Here is a 21,889-nt window from a genome sequence, read left to right as displayed (position 1 = left end):
AATTTTCGTCCCAAAATTCGTCCGTATCTGCAGACGGGATGATTTTTTCGTCCCGGGACGAAAAAATCGTCCCGTCCGCGTCCCTGCACTACAGCAGCTTTTAAATATTTTGAGGCCATGGCTTTTCAGGTGACCTCTGGTTTTATGTGCCTAAGGCGCGACTTTAGGAGCGAGAGATGTGCTGAAGGGGCGACTTTAGGAGCAATTTATATATTGAAGGCACAACTTTAGGAGCAATTTCTGTGTTGAATGCTCGATTTTAGGAGATTTAGGGGCGGAATGTGTGACTTAAGGATGTATTTATGTGCATGAGGTGTGACTTTAGGAGCCATTTGTGTTCTGCAAGGCATGACTTCAGGAGCAATATATGTGCAGAAGGCACGGCTGTAGGAGAGATTGACGTGTCGAAGGGGTGACTTTAGGTGCGATTTATCTATTGAAGGCACGAATTTAGGAGCACTTTCTGAGTTGAATGCTGGATTTTGGGAGATTTATGGGCCGAATGTGTGACTTAAGGATGTATTTATGTGCAGAAGGTGCAACTTTCAGAGCCATTTATGTTCCAAAAGGCATGACTTAAGGAGCGATTTATGTACTGAAGGCGTGGCTTTAGGAACGATTGATGTGCCAAAGGGGAGAGTTTAGGAGTGATATACCCATTGAAGGCATGACTTTAGGAGCAATTTCAGAGTTGAATGCTTGAATTTTGGAGATTTATGGGCCAAATGTGTGACTTAATGATGTATTTATGTGCAGAAGGTGCAACTTTAGTATCCATTTATGTTCCAAAAGGCATGACTTTAGGAGAGATATATGTGCAGAAGGCGCAGCTTTAGGAGCAATTTATGTGCAAAAGATGAGACTTTAGCAGCAAAGCAGAAAGTAGTAGAATCGCTTGTGAAGGGGAAACCTGATATGGCTAGTGGATGACTCTAGGTCTGGGTCACAGTTTATGGAAAAATCTAAACCTATATTTAAACTTCAGTCTGGTATGGGTTGGATCATTGGGTTAATGACAAAGTCAAAGTAAAAAAGTCAGATTCATTGTGAAATTCAAAGTCCAATGGATGTTTTCAAAAGTTAATCCATTGTGGAAATGGCATGCTATGGAGAACACTTAGAAGTAATTTATCTATGTTTAAAGACAGATGTGGAAAAGAATATTTAATGTCGGGCAGGACAAAAGAAAATTATAGTGTTGTTGAGAAAAATATTTAAGCAGTGTATTGGAGTAGAGATAGCTTACCTTTAAAGGAAATTTTACTTGATACACTGAGTCTCAGTTGTAATTGATAATCTTTTCTATGACTCATGGTGATGATGATCTGGACGAGTTTGAAGAGGATCCTTTCATGGATAAGAAGATAATGATTTCCTGGATAATACTGCACATGTACCTCTGCGTTATATCCCTTCGTGTTCCCTATCGAGAAATTGACCTTACCAATCCTAAGTCAATGGATAGAGAAACTCGACACCAATATTTCATTATTCCTGAACAACTTAACTCGTACTTGGACTTTATTTCTGTCCTATTATGTATAGTTAATTAAAGGGGCAAGAAGGTATTTGAGCCACAACACATGGTTTCATAAAATCTTTAAGATTTTTCTGATCTACATCGAGTAGGTTTTACATGAAGAAGAGAATTTTCAGGAGGTTTCCATGCTGATAGGAGAAGAAACCGACTCGATATCGTTTAAAAAAAGAGTGGAAGCATAATCAAGTAAAGATCATGTAGATCGACCAATTCTTATCTTCAAAAGAAACAAAATCATGCACGAGATGATAGAAGCATCTGAATTATCTTCTTCGCATTACGATCACCAAGTTTCTCATTGATTCAATCAAATTGTGGTAGATTCTTTGGATTTACAGGCTTCACTGATGCAAATGAGAATGGTACATTTGAATTAGCTAATAAGAATCACAATAATATCATGAAGAGATTTTTGCAGTTAAGTGGTTGGATATAAATTTAATATTTGAAGCAAGATGGGGAATGAATAGAGAACGTGTTGTTATATTTATGTCAATCCTTCAAAAACATTCGTGATCTTGATTTTATTACTTCCAAATTACATTTTTTGAATCTACATGATAAATCATACAATAACACAACAGGAAGTCCAAAATAAAATTTGATCGCTTTATAGACATAGAAAGTTATACAAATCAAAATAGTATAACAAATCTAGTGATGAAAGTATCAGAAAAACCTTTGTGATAAATAAGAGAATGGGATGTCTGGTGGTTGACCATTCGATGGTCGACCATTTGAGCTCTTAATGTGATTCTTATTTAATAAGAAGGAGAAATATAATAAGCTAATTTTTTTATCGATTGCTGAAGGATTATATGAAGTAGAAATAAAAGGTTTGATTTATAATTTTTCATAGGTACGTATTCTAATATCTGACATTGCAATAAACAATGCAATAATATTATGACTTAATTTAGCATATCATATGGCGTGTATTTCTCATGTTTTAATCTTTTACGTGAGATATGGATTGAAATAGATAGTTAATCTCATTATAGATGAATGAAGAAAGTGTTGAGTTGCCTGATGATATGAATAACATTTATAGCAACTTATTTTAAAAACTAAAGCTACCAAAATGCAACAAGTTACGAGTAGATCTTCAACTATGTAAAACTCAATGCTGGAGATATCATTTGGCCCCATTTTGAAGAGCAAGTAACTTGACAAAATTACAGATTTTAAAAAAATAAAAAAATACTTATTAATCCTTAAGGAGCAAAAAAAGGGATCTGATTGGCATGTTTTTCCAAAGCAATATGGCCTTTCCCATGATGCCATCAAATTATGTAGGACTTCAAATTCAGTATCAATTTCAGTTGTCCTATCAATTATTTAAATTTTGATAAGTATTGTGCATGAAAACATGGATTTTCTAGAGATTGAGGGTAACAAGAATGGGCATAACACACCAGCAGATGGATCAGCTAAGTTGTGCTTACATGGCATCAATGCATATGTCGGAAAAGTACAAGGCCTTATTCAATGAAAATTTTCATAAGTGGTGGCAGCAGCATTGGATCTAAGTAACATGCTCCCTAATATTAGACAATATTTTTCTAGAATTATTAAATTATTTAAATGATTTTTTTGTTTCTTTAGAGTCTCTCTAGTTTCATTGTCTGATTTATTTATGAAACATTTTTAAAAGGTACCATTCTGACATCCAAAATCGTGATGCAGTAATGGGATAATCATGAGATAACTGGTTATTTTTAAATCCACACAAACATGTGGTAGTGAGAAAAAAATACCCATTGTATTCACAATAAATGCAATGGATATGTCAGACAAGTGTGAACACTATAGAGGATCACAATATAAACCATAACAAATAAAGATTCAAAAGATCCTAAGACTTAGTTTGACATGCATCATATCATGATTATTAACATAGAAATCAGTGCAAAATATTTGCCAATATGATGATTCTGCTAACGTGCTGGCACTTTGACATGTGGATTGATAAGGAGAGAAAAAATGACCATTTAATAATGATATAATTTCTGAACTCTATATCTAATGATACAAAATGCTTTTCAGGCTGAAAATTTTAGGTCTGTCTTTTCTATATCTTCAAAATTTAGGTCTGTCTTGGGACGAGATGTCCCGAAAGCTTAAGGAGAAATATATTCCTAAGCTCTATATGACCCGCCTTTTGCTCAAATGGATGGATCTAAAGCAAGGCCGTCGAAGGGTCAGCGAGTACATCGAGGAATTTGAGGAGTACCGCATGAGATGCAAATTTGTAGACAGCCCTTAAATTCAGATCGCCTTTTTCGTTCACGGGCTTCGGTCAGACTTAGGGGTTAGAGTCCTGGAGCAAAACCCTGGCACCGTAGACCTAGCCTATAGCTTAGTAGAGAGTAATGAATACTCTCACGACCACACCATTACGACGACCACCGTCACGCCTCGGGCGAGTAGTACTAGCTCGTCCACGAGTTCGGCAACCAGAGCGGCATCCGGATGGACAGGAGGAGCTCCGGCCACACCGCGCCCAGCAACGCCGGCACCCACCCCGGCGCCCGTTCTGACACCATCGACACCCTCCGTAGTCTCGACTACTAGGGCCCCGATGGCTGCCCGTGAGCCCATGTAGTGCTTTAAGTGCAAGGGGTTCGGGCATCGCCGCACTGAATGCCCCTCCCTCTTGCATATGGACATCCACGGGAACCCAATAGATACACCGCCGGAGGATGACTTGGAAATAGATGAGTACCCGGGAGAGTGTCCCGAAGGAGAGGACTTTGAGGAGCCCCGCGGCTACATCCAAATAACCCCAGTACTCCCGACCCGGCCCAACCCGTTGTGACCCTACGCATACAGCAGGGCGCCCCGTCCCGTGATCCTAGTACCAGTGCGCGTTCGGCCACCACCACACCGTCGGGATCGGCCCCCGTGGCCATCGCTATCCCAAAGAAGAACACGCGTCCCGCCGGACCCGCTACGATGACGTCCCCGCGCGCCCCTACCTCGGCGCCGAAGCCACCCTCTCCGGGAAACGCTGATGCTATCCAGCGCACATCTATCTTCTACTTGGACGTCAAGATTGTCGGACGCACGTACAAACTTATCGTGGATAGAAGGAGCTGTGTCAATGCCATCTCCGAAGACACAGCTCACAAACTCGGACTCACATTGATACCGCACTTGACGTCGTACAACGTGTCTTGGATCGACGCATCCACCCTACCGTTGAGAATGCAATGCTACGTTCCCCTAAAGATGAGCACATACGATGAGCAGGTGCTCTGTGATGTACTGCCAATGAAAATTGGTAGTATCATCTTCGGGTGACCTTAGCTGTTTGATCACGATGTCCAGCTATCGGGACGAGCGAACACCTGTTCGTTCGTATATGGGGGTCGGCGCCTCATTTGGTACCCTTCGACCTACACCCACGCCCCACCTTCAGCACCCACAACTGGACAGGACCACTCACAGCCAACACCTGTTATCACCAATGGGTGTATCTTAGGCGAGACTTAGAGCCTGTAGAGGATACCTTACCCCTCTGTTTTGTGCTTGCCATTTCACCATCTACGGCAACGGAAGAGGCAGAGCCAAAGGACCCCGAGGTATCTCCGCTAGTAGAAGAATTTGCGGACGTTTTCCCCGCTGAGCTCCCTTGCGAGCTTCCTCCACTGAGGAATATCCAGCATGCCATAGACCTAGTTCTGGGAGCATCCCTCCCGAACCTACCTCACTACCAGATGGACCCAGTCAAGTATGAAGAGCTGTACGGACAGGTAAAGGACTTACTCTCCAAGCGATTGATCAGGGAAAGCCTTAGTCCGTGCGCTATGCTAGCTTTACTCGCGCCCAAGAAAGATGGAACTTGGCGCATGTGCCTGTGATTCTAGGGCCATTAACAAAATCACAGTGAAGTATCGTTTCCCGATCCCTAGGCTGCAGGATTTGTTCGACGAAATGGTCGGCGCCACTATCTTCTCAAAGATAGATTTAAGGAGTGGCTATCATCAGGTCAGGATCCAACCCGGAGATGAATGGAAGACGGCATTCAAAATCAAAGACGGATTGTATGAATGGAACGTCATGCCATTCGGGCTTTCGAATGCCCCGAGTACTTTTTAGAGACTAATGAATGAAGTACTCCGCCCATTTATAGGAAGATTCGTTGTAGTTTACTTTGATGACATATTAGTTTATAGTGCCATGAGGAGTGAGCACCTCCAGCATCTACGACAAGTATGCACCACCTTACGTCACGAGAAGCTATACGCTCGCCCGAAGAAATGCAGTTTCTTCGCATCCGAGGTATCATTTTTAGGGTTCATACTATCGTCAAAGGGAGTAGCTGCCAACCCAGCTAAGGTAGAGGCAATCACTACTTTGCCAAAGCTGAAAAATGTGCACGACATTCGCAGTTTCATGGGACTCGCCACCTTTTATAGGAGGTTCATACCGGGATTTAGTGGTGTGACTGCATCGATCACGGACCTCCTTAAGAGGGAGCAATTCGAATGGACGCCGGCAGCGGATCACGCGTTCGAGCTAGTGAAGAAGCTCATGACGGAAGCACCGGTGCTGAGGTTACCCGACTTTTCCAAGGTCTTCGAGGTCTCATGCGCTGGGGGAGTCCTTAGTCAAGAAGGACACCCCATCGAGTACTTTAGTGAGAAACTAAACAATACGCGCAGGAGGTACGACAATTACGACAGGGAATTCTACGCCTTAGTGCAGTCTTTACGCCATTGGCGTCACTACCTCCTCCCAAAGGAGTTCGTCCTCTTTTATGACCATAGCGCGTTATGTCACCTTCATGACCAGCGTAAGGTCAGTGATCGCTATGCGCGTTGGATAGCATATCTATAGGACTTTACATTTGTTGTTCGTCACAAGAAGGGCAAGGATAACATAGTAGCCGACGCCCAGTAGACGACCCTTGATCCTGAACATGATGAAGTCTCAAGTCCTCAGATTTGAGCAGTTACGTGACAATTACGTTGATTGTCCCGACTTTGGGAGAATCTTAGCACAAGTCAAAGACGGTGTAATCCCGAAATCACGGGATTACTACATCGAAGACAGGTACTTATTCCATGGCAAGCGGCTCTGCATACCCGGACGTCCCTACGCGATTTCTTAGTATGGGAAATGCACGCCGGCGGGTTGAGTGGACACTTCGGAGTCAACAAGATGATTCAAGCAATGGAGCATCAGTTCTTTTGGCTGTCCCTGAAGCGAGATGTGGGGAAGATCATTTCTCAATGCTCGACATGCACGAGGGCCAAGCTAACCAAGCAGAACACGGGACTCTATACACCGCTACCCGTTCCCGACAAGCCGTGGGAGGACATTAGCATTGACTTCATCTTAGGGCTACCTAAGACCCTTAGGAACCATGATTCTGTCATGGTTGTAGTCGACTGTTTCTCGAAGATGGCACATTTTGTGCCATGCTCAAAAATGTCCGACGATGCCTCTCGTGTCACCCGACTCTTCTTTGATAACATAGTTAAGTTGCACGGGGTACCCAAGACCATCGTCTCCGACCGAGACGTTAAGTTCACTAGCTACTTTTGGAAGACGCTTTGGGTTCTCATGGGAACCCAACTGAAATTCTCCACCGCGTACCATCCTCAAACTGATGGTCAAACAGAGGTTACCAACCGTAGTCTGGGTAACCAACTTAGATCGCTAGTAGGCGAGAATCTCAAGACGTGGGATCAAGTTTTACCCCGCGCCGAATTTACTTTCAATCACTAGGTGAACCTCACGACTGGAAAGGCTCCATTCGAAGTAGTTTACTGTCAACTTCCGAGGAAGCCCATATACCTCATTCCACTACACGCACGCAGTAAATTTTCTGATGAAGCATATGATTTCGCGAATGAACTTAGGTGCATGCATAAACATATCCATTAACGCATATCATCTCTCAACGAGCAATATAAGGCTGTTGCCGACAAGGGACGAAGGTCCAGTATTTTCTCGGGGGGTGAACTAGTGATGGTTAGATTGAGGCCTGAGAGACACTCTCCAGGGGTCGCTACAAAGCTGCATGCTCGTAGTGCCAGGCCTTTCCGAGTAGCCCAACGAATCAACGACAATGCATATGTCGTGAGTATTCCCCCTAGTTGGGGAATTAGTTCAACCTTCAACGTCAGTGATTTGATCCGATATCATCCCATGCTACCCATCGAAGAGCCTCACAGCCACTCAAAAATTGATAGTGAAGAGAGTGAGAGTACACACATTCCCTTTCCACTACCTACCCTTATGCAGCAAGAAAAGATAGAAACGGTACTGCAGGAAGTAATTAACGCTGTAGGGGATCGAGTGGAACGCACATTCCTGGTACATTGGCAGGGGCGACCGATATCGGACGATACATGGATCACTGAAGAAGACCTACGACGACAACGACCAGACTTAATCCAGCCCATCGACCACATCGTGGAGTTTTGCTCGTCGGAGCCGAGCTCTTCCCACCCCGGGAGGATGATGGGGGACCATCGCGTCGACGCCAACACTGCCACTGGACGCGTTCGACCTCTTCGAGCCACTCGTGCCGACGTACGCGACCCCGGGTTCAAGTATTCAACGTGATATCCCGTAAGTTTTCTTTATCATTTGCTTAATTGTAATAAACAATCGGATCAGGCCGTGTGTTGGACCTTGTCTTTTCTTTCACGTTTTGTTCTTTTTGAATTGCGTGTAGAGAGGAGGGCCACGTCATGCGACGTACCCCTCCTCTATGGCTGGCCTCTTGGCACCCTTCCTCCCTATATAAGGGGAAGGTATGCCCAAGGGCAAAGACAAAACCTTTATTGAGAAAAAGATTTTGCCTTGTGTTTTTTTTACGTTAGTTACAAAAATAGCAGGTCGTCTTCCTCCTCCGCCCCTCGTTCTGCTGTAGGGAGGAGAGTCTGTTCATCTTCCCCTTCGAGACCCTGGCTCTTGAGCTTACTCCTTCTCCAGCCTAGGCCGCCGTTACCAGCCTTGGATTGATCCTCTGGCTGGACTCACAGTGGCCCCCTCGCTCGAGCATCGCACCCCTCCTCGCCAGAAGTGTCACCCAGGCCGAACTGCCGCCCACGGACGCCGTGACGCCGGCCGACCCCGCTTCCCCGACCGTCAGAGCCCCGCCCTTCGAGCCTCGCGGCTAGACGGTGCGCCTGCAGCACGGTCGCCCTGGTCGGAGACCGTTCTTCGCCGCCGTTACACTCACGGTCACCACTGCCTTCACACGCCGCAGTCTCTCGCCACCCGCCCAACGTCGTTGTGGCCGTGCGCCCCCACGACCGCCGTTGTGGTCGCCGCCTGTGACACCGTGATCGCGATTGAGCTCACCTCAGCCGTGCACGCGCTCAACCCCGGTTGTCCATTGCTCTTCCCCGCCTCGTGGTACTTCCGTTCATTGCTCACGGGGTGTCGTTCAACCCCAAGAATTTCGGAGCGATTACTCCAGGTTCCGACTCGACCCCTCCCCTTAAAATTATCAGTATGTTATTTCCTGCAGTATTGTCGTCCCCTATCGTGTTCCGCTGCCGCTACTATCGATAAAGTCTGGATAGGCTAGCCACCATTGTTGAGGGATAGGAATTTCTTGCGATTGACGACCTGATTACTGTCGTCGAGGGTGAACTCCGCCGGGCCGTAACTCGCCCCTCTCGTCGTGCTTGATCATCTAGATTTCGAGGATCACCTGGAGTCTACCCTGATCTGTTGTCCTACTAGGATTTACTACGTCGTCACCCCCGTTGGACCGTCCTTTCCACTCTAGAGAATTCTTAAAACCCGCATCCATTGGCATTATTAAACATGCATCGTACATCGTTGTGACGTAATACGAGCCGTTGTTCCCAACCGTTGTCGTATTACATCGTATTATTAAACACGCATCGTACATCGTTGTGACGTAATACGAGCCGTCGATCCCGGCCATTGTCGTATTACATCATTGCCAATCTAGAACTTTTACCTTAGAACATACAAATGAGTATAATTTCTCTCTCATGGAGCCTTATTGTCATTGATTACATTGCATGTGTAGTCCCTTATCACCTTGATGATCCTAAGCTGACTTCAGATGTGGTTAATAGTCAAACTCTAATTAGTCATCTAAGTTAGAAGTAATGCACCAGGAAATCATTGGAGAGACGCTTCTCCAATATTCGACAACCTAGACCAAGTTCTTCTTCACATCATCTTCTTTCAGTTGTATACTCTTATACCGAGGGCAAACAAGCCCATTTTTATCACTCAATTATCTTATGACCATCTTGTTGTACCCAAACTAAGAACTGGTGGGTCATAGTCAAAAGGACAACTTGTTAGGTTCGGTGCCTTGATTCGTCCATGGAAATCATGCTTTCATGGATGTGGAAGTGTGGTAGATCAATTCACAATCGATCTTTAAAATAAACATACTGAGTGTATCTTTTGGGGAACTCGTTCCACCCGTGACTTTGCCGCTCCAAGATCGCTCTGAAGACATTCATGCGTCTAGCCTCTAGAAGTATCCATACGATCACTTGGCACTTGGATCTCCACGTCTTCTTCTCTAACTCTTCTTGAAAATCTAGAAGATCTTCTCAACATGAAGACACTCTCCTTGGATGAGTGGAGAAGAGAATGGAGAAATGGAGGGCTCTCAAATTTGGCTTGCATGTGTGCTTGAAATGAGAGCCCTTATGACCTTATGCGTGTGACCCTCTAGGCCCATGTATCTTTCTAGTTAATAACTTTAGTGGCCCAATAACAATTATTGACCAACCTTATTAATTAAATATATCAACATAGATTAATTAAATAAATATTGATTCAACCCAATCTATTGGTTAAGTTTCCAACCCATGGGGTGACAAGCTACACCTCGTGCTCTAGAAGATATCGAGTAGTGTTGAAGTCACTCATGGAACCTTTACCGTCATCGGTTACCATATATGTATAATTCGTCATCCGCACAAGATCCTCGAATGACTTAGGATATAGTTTATCGTCAAACCCTAATCTGTCATTCAATTAGTACTGATGTGTAATAGGGATCATTGGAGAACGTCTTCTCCAATATCCTCACTACCTCGGCTAGGGATTTTTCTGCATCGTCTTCCTTGAGTTGATCTCTTCTTATACCGAGGACAGATGATCCCGTCTTGACCACTCAATCATCTCCGTAAGATTCTTACTACATCCAAACTATAACTTATTTGAATCCCATGATAAGAGGCATGTAAGTCATAGTCAAAACGTAGTCATCCACTCGCGAGATGTCCTTGGTGTCTTAGGCCAATGAATCACTAATACAATTGTGACATGAATCAACCTGATTGACGTTTAGGTATTATACCATTCATGGATTCATACGAATCAATTCAGTGAACTCTTTCTCTAAAGAGCACCCACTATCTGTCCTTAGTGTTGTCACACTAATAGCCACATGATCAACTATATTTATCGTATAAGTAGGATCAGCTAATGATATTCTATTCAGATAATTTGATGTTTGTCTCGATTCTCTATCTAATAGGAATACTTAGAATACATGGTTCAAGACTAGTGATCACTGTGTTATGATCTCATCATAATTCACTAAGTCATTGAGTGTATCCATGGACTTCATTATAAACATCACACAGAATAATAATGAACATAAATGTTTTATTTAATGAACTTAAATAAACATGACAGTGTAATTGGCTTGACGGTCACATAATATTCATCAACCATGTTGCACACTCTTTGTGTGGTACCACTAGTACATTGTACCCTCCTTCACTAGACTCCCTCATGGAGTTTGGGGTTGTCTTCTTTCTTGTTCTCTCTTTCAAATAGGGTGCCCCTCCTTCCAGCCCTACTTTCATCGCACGATCCTCTTACCAGACAGCTCACTGGCTTGACTTAGTTCTTCACCAGATACAATTATGGGTTTTGACAATGCATCAAGAGTCCCTTAGTGCCCTAAGTGATTATTTAATATCAAAATATAATAGACTAGAAGTTTGCATGCACCAGAGAATTACCGTGGTCTTGGAAAAACACAAGGACCCATGACGAGCACTCTTAACTACAATGATTTATCTCCAACACATCTATTATGTTAGATCCATTTCTTTGCTTCTTCTGATTTGTTTTAGCATCACCATTGCATCTCATTCAATTATCTGAATCACTTCTCATCTTCCAATCCTGATCTAAATTATGAACCCTAATTTTGACATTTCTTCTTATGTTTTCCCCTTAATCATCATTTCATTCCATATCATTATTTCACATCTTCATCTATAATAATATCTTTGATTATGAATAAATATATTCGCATCCTCATATTATTATTTTATTAATAGTTTTCTTATTCTTATTAAAAAGTATTTTTAACCCTCTTACCTCATCATTTCCATTGTATTACTATCCCATATTTTATACATATTTGCTCTCATTTATTTTGAATCATGATTTAAAGAGTACTAAATCCCTAATCAACCTTCACTCTTGAGATGGGCCCTACTCATCACTAGAGAGATAATTTGTATGAGTATTTGTTTTATAAAGCAAAAACTAAAGACATCCTCATGAAAGAAAATTTTGTTACACTAAAAATACTTTTTCTCCTGATCATGTTTATTTATAACAGTTTTATTATAAGAAAAATAACCATCAACATATTTTGTTTTTGCTGAGAGATTTTCTAAAATCTTTAACTATATAGGAAAGAGGGTAGTTGTATATCCTGGTGGCTAAATTTAGCTTATAATATATGAAAATTCTCCATCATGTAGTAACTCTTGTTTATAGTTCAGCAACTTGTTTCTTCTTCTGAAAACTCATTCTATACATTCACGTAAAACATGAAAAAGACTTATTGAATGGGCTATTAGAGATTGAATAAACAAAAAAAGATTTCAATCGTTTCACAACTTATTTTTTAACCACTCATGACATATGATGATTTAGGTTCCTTTGGTCTTCTCCAGATGGTTTCATATTTTCATCAATAAAACTTTTATAACCACATACATCCCTAGTAAAAGCATGGATCTCATCAACATGCCACTTGAGAACATATTTGTATGATTTGGGATTTTTAAGGATGCTAATTATTGATCAGACTATAAATGGGATGGGATGATTCCATGATAACTTCTACAAGGTCCTAAAAGTGTTTATTTGAGAGATCTGGGTAAAGATTTGAGCTCTAGTTCATAGTAGAAAGATTAAATGGAGCATCAATGTTTAAATCATGTATTTCCTTATCTTCATATGGAAAAGTTGTGCCAAAAGTTTGGAGGCCGTCCATGAGGAGAATAGATGACTGATCGGCTTCTTCTCTCCTTAATTGAGTGGGAAAGCTCCCCCTACACCACTAAACTTGGATTTGTGGAGGATGGATTGAATCAAGCTAACTTTTATCTGAGTCAATGCAAATGCATCTACTTGGCTTCCTATAGGTACAACCCACATTTAAGACTAGAGACCGATGAGGTCTATCATTTATTCTATCCCATCACATCATCATACATTCTCCTTGCCTCATAATTTTTTAAAAAATGTAAGCCTTCATGAACTTTGTTCCCATCTACATCATCCACATCCCCTCCTTCCCCTCCACTCTCCTCCCCTACACCTCGCTCACCTCCACCTTGCTCCCCTCCATCTCCACCTCGCGCACCTACACCACCTCCACGGCGCTCACCTCCACCAGCACCTTCCCCTGCTATTACGCCACCCACCCCTACCCCTCGCTCACCACTCATCTTACCGCCCCACCCGAGCCACACTCCACCTCCCCCTGATATACTTACTTCCCTGCCCGACCTCCACCCATCACATATACCTTCTGAGCAAGAGGACTGCTTGACTAAACATCAATCATCACTCCCTAGTTCGGAGGATACCTATGGAGCTACTAGTGGCCACGTTTCCACAGACGAGGAGGACGATGACGCCTCTATCTCCGAGCAGTCAGACTTGGACACCCCTCCTCCCCCAGGCCATCAGTTGGACCCCCCCGCATACACGACGCATTTACAACACCCGATTGAGGGTGCGTCATGCGAGTCGATAGTTTTATGATTCCAAGCCTTGTTTGGAATTATAGAGAGATCGGCAACCCTCTAACCCAATCACATCTCCTCTCTCTTATCAATAAGCACAACTTCGGAATAGTTGGACTTATTGAGCCGATGACTACATCGGAGTGCTCCCATTCCATTGCGAAGAAACTCAGAATGGAACATGTCTACTGTCATCCATCAAATAAACTCTGACTTTTTTGGAAGCGAGATTATTCATTGGAACTACTGGCCAAAGGGACCCAATACGCCACTTTTGACGTATCATACTCCAAGAAGCCCTACATCCTTACTGTAGTCTACGCCTCACATAGACACCTAGTGCGGGAGGACCTCTGGGAGGAACTCGCCCTACATATCCATTCCCACTCATGACTTGTTGATCTCCCTTGGTTTCTAGCTGGAGATTTCAACTGCATACGGGTAGTCAGCGAATGCCAGGGAGGCGGTCCACCTAGGTCACGATATATGCAAGCGTTCAATGACTTTATTCACCAGACATCATTTGTGGAGCCTCCAACCATCGGGGAAAAGTGGACTTGGTGTAATGGACATCAAGCAGATGCGCGTATGTACGAACGGCTAGACCGATGTTTTACTAATAGCACCGCACTGATGCAGTGCATCATCACGATTGCGATCCTACCGAGATATTACTCGGACCACTCACTGATCCTCATACTCCCGGACTTGAGTAATCGAGGCCATGTGGTTAGAGCATCACGACTTCCATCGTTTTATACGCAGACATTGGCATGGAACGATCTCGACATGACCCTTGGAGTCTTCAGTTATCGACTGAGGAATATCAAGTTCCACCTAAAATGGTGGTATCGACATGTCTTTGGAGACATACACGCGCCGGTTCAAGCACTCAAGATGGCACTAGCTGGTGTCAAGCGATAGTTGCAAGATGTTTGGACAGATGACATGGGAGAGTGCCAACTTCGACTTAGGGAGCAGCTTGAGGATGCTATGCGGCGTCAGGAGATTTTCTATCTCCAAAAGTCGTGTATCCAATGGCTACTAGAAGGTGATAGAAACACACGTTTCTTTCACACCTCGATCTGTCACAGAGCATGTCCTAATTATACGACCCTACTAGAGACGTATAGTCAGGATCCCGTAAAGTTGGCAAACGTAGGAGTGGCGTTTTATAGTTCGCTCCTCACCTCACAACCAACTGTTGTGATGGCCAGGACGCCAACATATCATCGACGAACGCGTCACCACGGTCAACCAGAGTCAACACGCATACTTTGGACCACGGTCAACCGGAGTCAACCAAAATCAACTCCGAAGCCGACACGCCACGACCGCCGACGAGCACGTCTCCACCCGCGCACGTCTCTACGCGCGTCATGATACGACTCCAAAGGCAAATCCACAACTGCCCTTTGGCGTGACACGACGCACGTCTTTACTTTATCATCTTTATTTTCTCGTCAGTTTCTCTTTCCTCCAAGGCCTATATAAAGGCCAATGTTTTCAAGAAACACTTAGGCAATCATTATTTCAAGAATTGAGTTTTGTTAACTCTTCTTGGAGGATTGCCCAGCCTCCCCTATCCCTCTTAACCCTAGCCTTCGTCGCCGCCGCCGCCGCCTCGCGACGTCGGCCTCCCGTCTCCTCTCCATTCTCTCTCTTTCTCTCTCTCTCCTTCTCTCTCTCACCCTCTCTCTCTCTCGCCCAAGGCTGCCCAGGTAGCCCGCCAAAGGGCCACCCAGGCTGCCCGCACGCTCGCCCGCCACGCGCCGCCACGTGCCGCCACGCCGCCACGTGCGCCGCGTGCGCCTCGCGCCCAATGCGCGCCGCGCGCCCCAACGCGCCACCTGTGCACCGCTCGCGCGCCCCAACGCGCCTCCCGTCCGCCGCCCGCGCGCCCAAACGCGCTGCCCGAGCTGCCTAGGCAGCCTTCGCCAGGGCCGCATGAGGCCGCATTCCGGATGCCCCTGTCCGGACGCCGTCTACGCATCGAGCCATGCACGCTACGCGCTCGAGTGCGCTCGCCGCACTCCGCGCGCGCGTCGGCGCTCTGCGCGCTTCGCGCACTCAGCACTTCGCGCGCGCGGGTGTTCACCCACGCTTGACGCTGCGCCCATGACAACCGCACTCAACCAGTGCCATTCAACGCCCGGAACGTCCAGCCTCGTCCTCGTCCAGTGGGCCGCTCAACGCCCGGATTCGCCCAGCTTCATCACGATCAGAATTGCCCGCAACCTCTTCACGCACTACGGTGCCGAGGTACGCCTGAACTCTTTGGTGTCAAAGTGCTCCTCGTTCAGTGTTTTCTCGAGAAGTTTCCACTGCCGTCAGATTGAGATTTGGTTTGAGATTCTATCTCTTCTCTCCTCTTCTCGAGTATTCCCTTGCGACGTGAATTCAGGTATTGATTTCTGTGCTTAGGCATCGTCGCGGTGGGGGAAGACAGTACTCCCGCCCTCGAAAAGGGTCGGAGCTGTACCACCAGATTTTCATCGGTTTTTAAATCCGAATCCGATCGTAAATTTCTGTGGATTGTTTCATCCCTACCTATAATCCGTCTATTACCCTTACCTGTCGTCAACCCATCCATCCCCTCAGTCACCTTTTCCTTAGTTGTCCTACGTCATGTTGTGAGTGAGGACCTTCTCGCCTCTATCCCCCACTTGGTGACAAAAAAGACCAAGAAAGCGACCTCCTCGCAGCCATTCCCACTCGAGTAGAGATCAAGGCGGTCGTCTTTTCCTTGGCTAGGAACAAGGCCCCGGGACCGGATGGATTCTCAATGGAATTCTATACTGCCTGTTGGGACATCGTAGACACAGATTTGGTGCTTGCTATCAAGGAGGTATTTACGGGCAAAGTCTTCCCTCGCAGTTGGAAATCCACTTTTTTAGCGCTCATACGAAAAGTGGACACTCCAACTACCTTCCGAGACTTTCGCCCCATTAGTCTTTGTAATGTATGCTACAAAGTTGCATCCAAAATCATTACAAATAGACTAGGGAAATTCCTTCATTGACTTATCTGTCAAGGTTCGTCAGGTCCATGACAGTATCATGCTCGTTCACGAGCTAACCCAGTCCTTAGACGCTCATATACGGGGCTCAAATGTCATCATCAAACTAGATATGGAGAAGGCCTTTGATAGAGTCAAGTGAAATTTCCTCACCCAAGTGTTGAGTCGCTTCGGGTTCACCAATGCGTTCATCGGCCTCGTCGATGCTTGCATTAGAGAGAATCATTTCTCTCTCCTAATGGATGGAAACTCCACAAGCTTCTTCACGACCACGAGAGGTCTACGACAAGGTGATCTTATCTCACCTACCCTTTTTATATTGATTGAGGAGGTCTTCAACCGATCGCTCACACGTGCAATCAACCAGGGCCTCATCCAACCGTATTTTACAAAAAGGGGCTGCCTGATCCTCTCTCATTCTCTATTTGCAGATGATGCCATCCTCTTCCTCAATGGATCCAAAAAATCCATTGAGGAATTTATGAGTATCCTCACAGCATACAAGCAAGCTTCGGGCCAGCTCGTCAATGCCCTGAAGAGTAGCTTTATAGTTGGTCCTTCCACTTCTATAAAGCACTCTCAGATAATCCAGCACTATACCCGCTACTCACGAGGATGTCTTCCTTTCGAATATCTTGGCTCTCCTATCTTTCTGGGACCCGGAGGCATCATTGCTTTGATGCCTTGTTGGGTAAACTTAGAAAGAAACTAGAGGGATGGAAACTGCGTTTCTTATCACGTGGCGGACGTATCCAACTTATTCGACATGTCCTCCTGAGTATCCCGCTGAACACCCTTGCGGTCCACTCATTATCTCTTACGGTTCTCTGCTCAGTGGAACGACTATGCGCACGTTTCTTATTGTCTGGTCACCTAAAGGGAGAGTGACACCACCATTGGGTCTGACGTAGGACGACTATGGGATGGACGATGTAGGGCGGATGACGAGGCAATGGGTAGGAATGGGTTAAGGGATAAAACAATCCACAGAAATCACGGTCGATTCTCGGACTTAAAACCGATGAAATCTGGTGGTGCAGCTCCGACTTTATCGAGGGCGGAGTACTGTCTTCCCCACCGCGACGATGCCTAAGCACCGAAATCAATACCTCAATTCACGCCGCGAAGAAACACTCGAGAAAAGGAGAGAAGAAGAGGAAATCCAAGTCTAATTCTGACGGTGGAAACTTCCCGAGAAAATACTGAGCGGAGAACACGCCGACACCACAGGGTTCAGGTATACCTCAGCACCGTGGTGCGGTAGAGGCTGCAGGTAATTCTGCTCGTGGCGGCGGCGGCGCGTGATACTGAACGGCGCCCGGGCGTTGTCCGCCCTGGTGGACGCATGAAGCGGGCGCCGGGTCGGGCGCGACCGCGGCGCGCGCGCGGGTGCGCGGAGCGCACGGAGCAGCACGGAGCAGCGCGCGCGAGCGCCTGCGCGCGCGCGAGTGCTGCGGAGCGCGCGAGCGCGCTTGAGGCGCCGCCGACGGCGCGCAGCGCCGCGCGACCGCGGCGGGATGGTACGCGTGGCGTGCGGTCGTGGCGTGTGACCGCGCGGCTGCGCGCGGAGGTGATGACGACGGCGGCGGCAGCGGCGGCGGTGGTGTAGGCGGCGGCGACGGTGATGACGACGACGACGGCGACGACGGGGAAGGTTAGGGCAAGATGAGGGGTAGGGCAATCCTCCAAGAAGAGTTAGAAAGAAAACTCAATTCTTGAATTATGATTGCCTAATGAGTTCTTGAAACAAATGACCTTATATAGGCCTTGGAGGAAAGAGAAAATAACCAGAAAATAAGACGCGAAAACGCAGATCACGCCACGCCAAAGGGCAGTTGTGGATCTGCCTTTGGCGTCGTGTCATGACGCCGCGTGGAGACGTCGCGCGGTGGTGACGTGGACGACGGTTGTGGCGTGTTGACTTCTTCGTTGACTCCTGTTGACCGAGGTGGGTTGACTTCTGCTGACTTCATCTTTGGATCCGTAACGCCCGTGTTGACCCGACTGCGCGTGACGTGTCCCAGGCTGATGCATTGGCGCCTCGCCATCAATTTCCCCGGTGCGAAGAACTCGACTGCCGAGTAAGCAGCTGAGAGCTCCAGGCCTGACCAAGTCTGGGCGCAGCGAGCCAAGTCGCCCTCCGTGATCCACGTGTCCTCCATCGACGCTTTGCCCTGCCAACGAACAAGAAACTTCCGCACCATTCCACCTTTGGTGACGGTGATTACTTCGCCCAGTATTTCCTCGATGATTTCATGCCGCTCGAAGGTAGAGACGGGGAGTGGACAAGTCAAACTCGCCACCAGAAAGTCCGCGTAGAACATGGCTATCAGACGAAGGAGGTGGGGCTTTAAAGGCAACTAAATCTGAGATATTGAAAGTAGTGCTTATTCCCACGAAGAGGGTATGTCAACGGCATAGGCATTTTCCCAACTCGCTTGAGGATCGGAAACGCCCGGCACTACGAGCATGAAGCTTAGTAGCCCGCTTGGAAGAAAATCTCTCCGCCTAATCCGCACCATCACCATATCACCTTCTTTAAATTCACGAAAACGACGGTGCAAATTCGCGGATTGTTTATATGAGGCATTACTATGGGTGATGCGTAATGGATTTCCTCATGCAGACTTCTAATATGATGCGCAAATTCATGACCGTCATCTGAGACTCTAGCATGCGGTAACATTGGTATGAGGTCGGTAGGGGTGCGTGGAAGGTGACCATGCACTATTTCAAATGGACTCATACCGTAGTACGGTTGACTGATGCGTTATAAGCAAATTCGCACGGAATGACAGAATCCCAAGACTTGAGGTTGTCTCCTACCAATGATCGTAATAGGTTGCCGAGGCTCCTATTAACGACCTCGGTCTGTCCATCAGTTTGGGGTGGAAAGCTGTAGAGAATTTAAGCTTTGTTCCCAAAAGATGCCAAAGAGTTTTCCAAAAGTAGCTAGTGAATCGGACATCTCTGTCTGACACTATGCTCTTTGGAAGTCCATGGAGACGAACTACTTCATTGAAAACAATTGAGCAACATGAGAAGCATCAGACGTTTTAAAACAAGGAATAAAATGAGCCATTTTTGAGAACGATCCACAACCACCATGATGGAATCATGGCGCTTGTTCGCCCTTGGAAGCCCTAGCACAAAGTCGATGCTCACATCCTCCCACGGTTTTTGAGGAACTGGTAATGGAGTGTAGAGCCCAGTATTCTGCTTGACCTGTTTGGCGAGAGCACACACACTGGGACACTATATTAGCTACGTTCGCTAAGGGAGGGCCAGTAGAATCGATGCTCAACCATTGCGATGGTTTTGTCTCTCCCAAAATGACCACTAAGGCCTCCAGCATGTGTTTCCCATACGAGAAAGTCCCTAAGAGAGGAGCGTGGGATGCAAAGGCGTCGATCATAAAATAAGAATCCGTTTTCTAAGAGATAGTCTTGGTTAGCAGAATTGGATTCTTGCCTAAAGTCAGCAAAATGGGAGCAAAATCAGGGCAATCAGGGTACAGGTCTTTCATGTGATCAAATCCAATAACCTCAACCTTCATAACATTCAGCAAATGGACCCTTCGACTCAAAGCATCCGCGACTCGGTTCTCTACACCCTCTTGTGTTTGAGGACAAAGGTATATGATTGAATAAACTCAACCCATTTAATGTGCCGCGAATTTAACTTCTGCTGGGAATGGAGATACTTAAGGGCTTCGATCAGAGTAGAGAACAAATTCTTTGGAGAGTAGGTAATGACGCCAATGACGTAAAGATTGGACGATCGCATAAAATTCTTTGTCATAGGTAGAATATTTGAGCTTAGCATCATTTAACTTTTCACTAAAGAAGGCGATGGGATGATTCTCCTGACTCAGGACCCCACCAATTCCTAATCCCGATGCATCACAAGCAACCTCAAATACTTTATCAAAATCAGGTAGTCGAAGAATTGGGGCTTGAGTCATTCTACGCTTGATCTCCTCAAAGGATCTTTGAGCTTCTATAGTCCATTGAAAATGAGTTCCTTAAGACATTCACTCGGTGCCATGATGGTGCTAAAGTTGGATATGAAGCGCCGATAGAACGTTGCTAGACCATGAAAACTACGAACATCATGCACACTTCTAGGTGTTGGCCACTGGGTGATGGCATCAATTTTGGCCGGATCGACGGATACACCTTGACCAGAGAGGATGAAACCTAAGAAAGAAACATGACTAACAAGGAAAGAACATTTTTTGGGTGAGCGTACAACTGCTCGGTTTTTAAGACTTCACAAACTAAACGAATGTGTTGGAGATGATCTGGTGTGGATCTGCTATAGATAAGGATATCATCAAAATAAACAACCACAAAATTTCCTATGAACGGTCTGAGTATGTGGTTCATCAATCGCTGAAAAGTGCTAGGTGCATTGGACAACCCAAAGGGCATAACCTTCCACTCATAAAGTCCATCTTTGATCTTAAAGGCTGTTTTCCATTCGTCTCCCGGTCGGATACGAACTTGGTGATAACCGCTCTTAAGATCAATTTTGGAGAAAACTATCGAACCTGCCATCATATCAAACATATCGGCGATGCGAGGAATGGGAAATCTATACTTGACAGTAATCTTGTTGATGGCTCTACTATCGATGCACATGCGCCAACTCCCGCCCTTTGGGAGCTAGTAGTGCAGGGACGGCACAAGGACTGAGGCTCTCTTGAATGAATCCCTTGTCCAAGAGGTCTTGGACTTGACGTTGGAGTTCCTTGTACTGCGTGGGATCCATACGGTAGTGGGGAAGGTTGGGTAACGATGACCCCGGAACAAAGTCAATAGCGTGCTGAATATCGCGCATTGGAGGTAAGTCATTGGGTAAATCATTGGGGAAAACACTAGCGAACTCCTCAAGAAGCTGAGAGACCTCATGGGGTGGAGTAGAGGAGTCCTCGGGGGAGTGATCAGGAATCATGGCTAAACACATAGTCATTTCACTATCAAGCTCTTTTTGAAATTGGGATCCACTAATAACACACAAGCCTATGGAAGTAGATTTGAGACGGCCCTTTATGGTTATGAGTGTAGGGATGCCATGTGAATTTCTTGCCCTGATGGATGAAAGAACAAGTATTACTCCGCCCATAGAGGTGTACATCGTTATCATACAGCCAAGGGCCGAGGATAATGCTGCCCACCTTCATGGGTAGAACATCGCATAAAATCTCATCTTCATAGGATTGGACCTTCAAGGGGAGACGGCATTGGTTTTTCACAGGGATAGAGGTAGCATCAATCCACGAAACATAGTAGGGGTGAGGGT

At 45.8% G+C, this 21,889-nt stretch overlaps 2 protein-coding genes across 2 annotated transcripts; both read left to right on the top strand.

Moving 5' to 3' along the window:
- The first annotated feature begins 4,495 nt into the window (after positions 1–4,495).
- On the top strand, positions 4,496–5,403 carry LOC144715913 (uncharacterized). The gene is made up of 2 exons (XM_078590916.1): positions 4,496–4,839; positions 5,025–5,403. The coding sequence occupies exons 1-2, from the start codon at positions 4,496–4,498 to the stop codon at positions 5,401–5,403; spliced, it is 723 nt and encodes a 240-aa protein (XP_078447042.1).
- A 319-nt stretch (positions 5,404–5,722) lies between these two features.
- LOC144715906 (putative mitochondrial protein AtMg00860) lies at positions 5,723–8,496 on the top strand. Its single transcript, XM_078590908.1, has 2 exons — positions 5,723–6,343; positions 8,395–8,496. Exons 1-2 carry the CDS (start codon positions 5,723–5,725, stop codon positions 8,494–8,496), a joined length of 723 nt encoding a protein of 240 aa, XP_078447034.1.
- The last annotated feature ends 13,393 nt before the right edge of the window (positions 8,497–21,889 follow it).

This window comes from Wolffia australiana, chromosome 2 (assembly GCF_029677425.1).
Source record: "Wolffia australiana isolate 7733 chromosome 2, ASM2967742v1".
Taxonomy (NCBI): domain Eukaryota; kingdom Viridiplantae; phylum Streptophyta; class Magnoliopsida; order Alismatales; family Araceae; genus Wolffia; species Wolffia australiana.
Note: the sequence above shows the minus strand (reverse complement) of the source record. Positions and strands in the feature narration are given on the sequence as shown.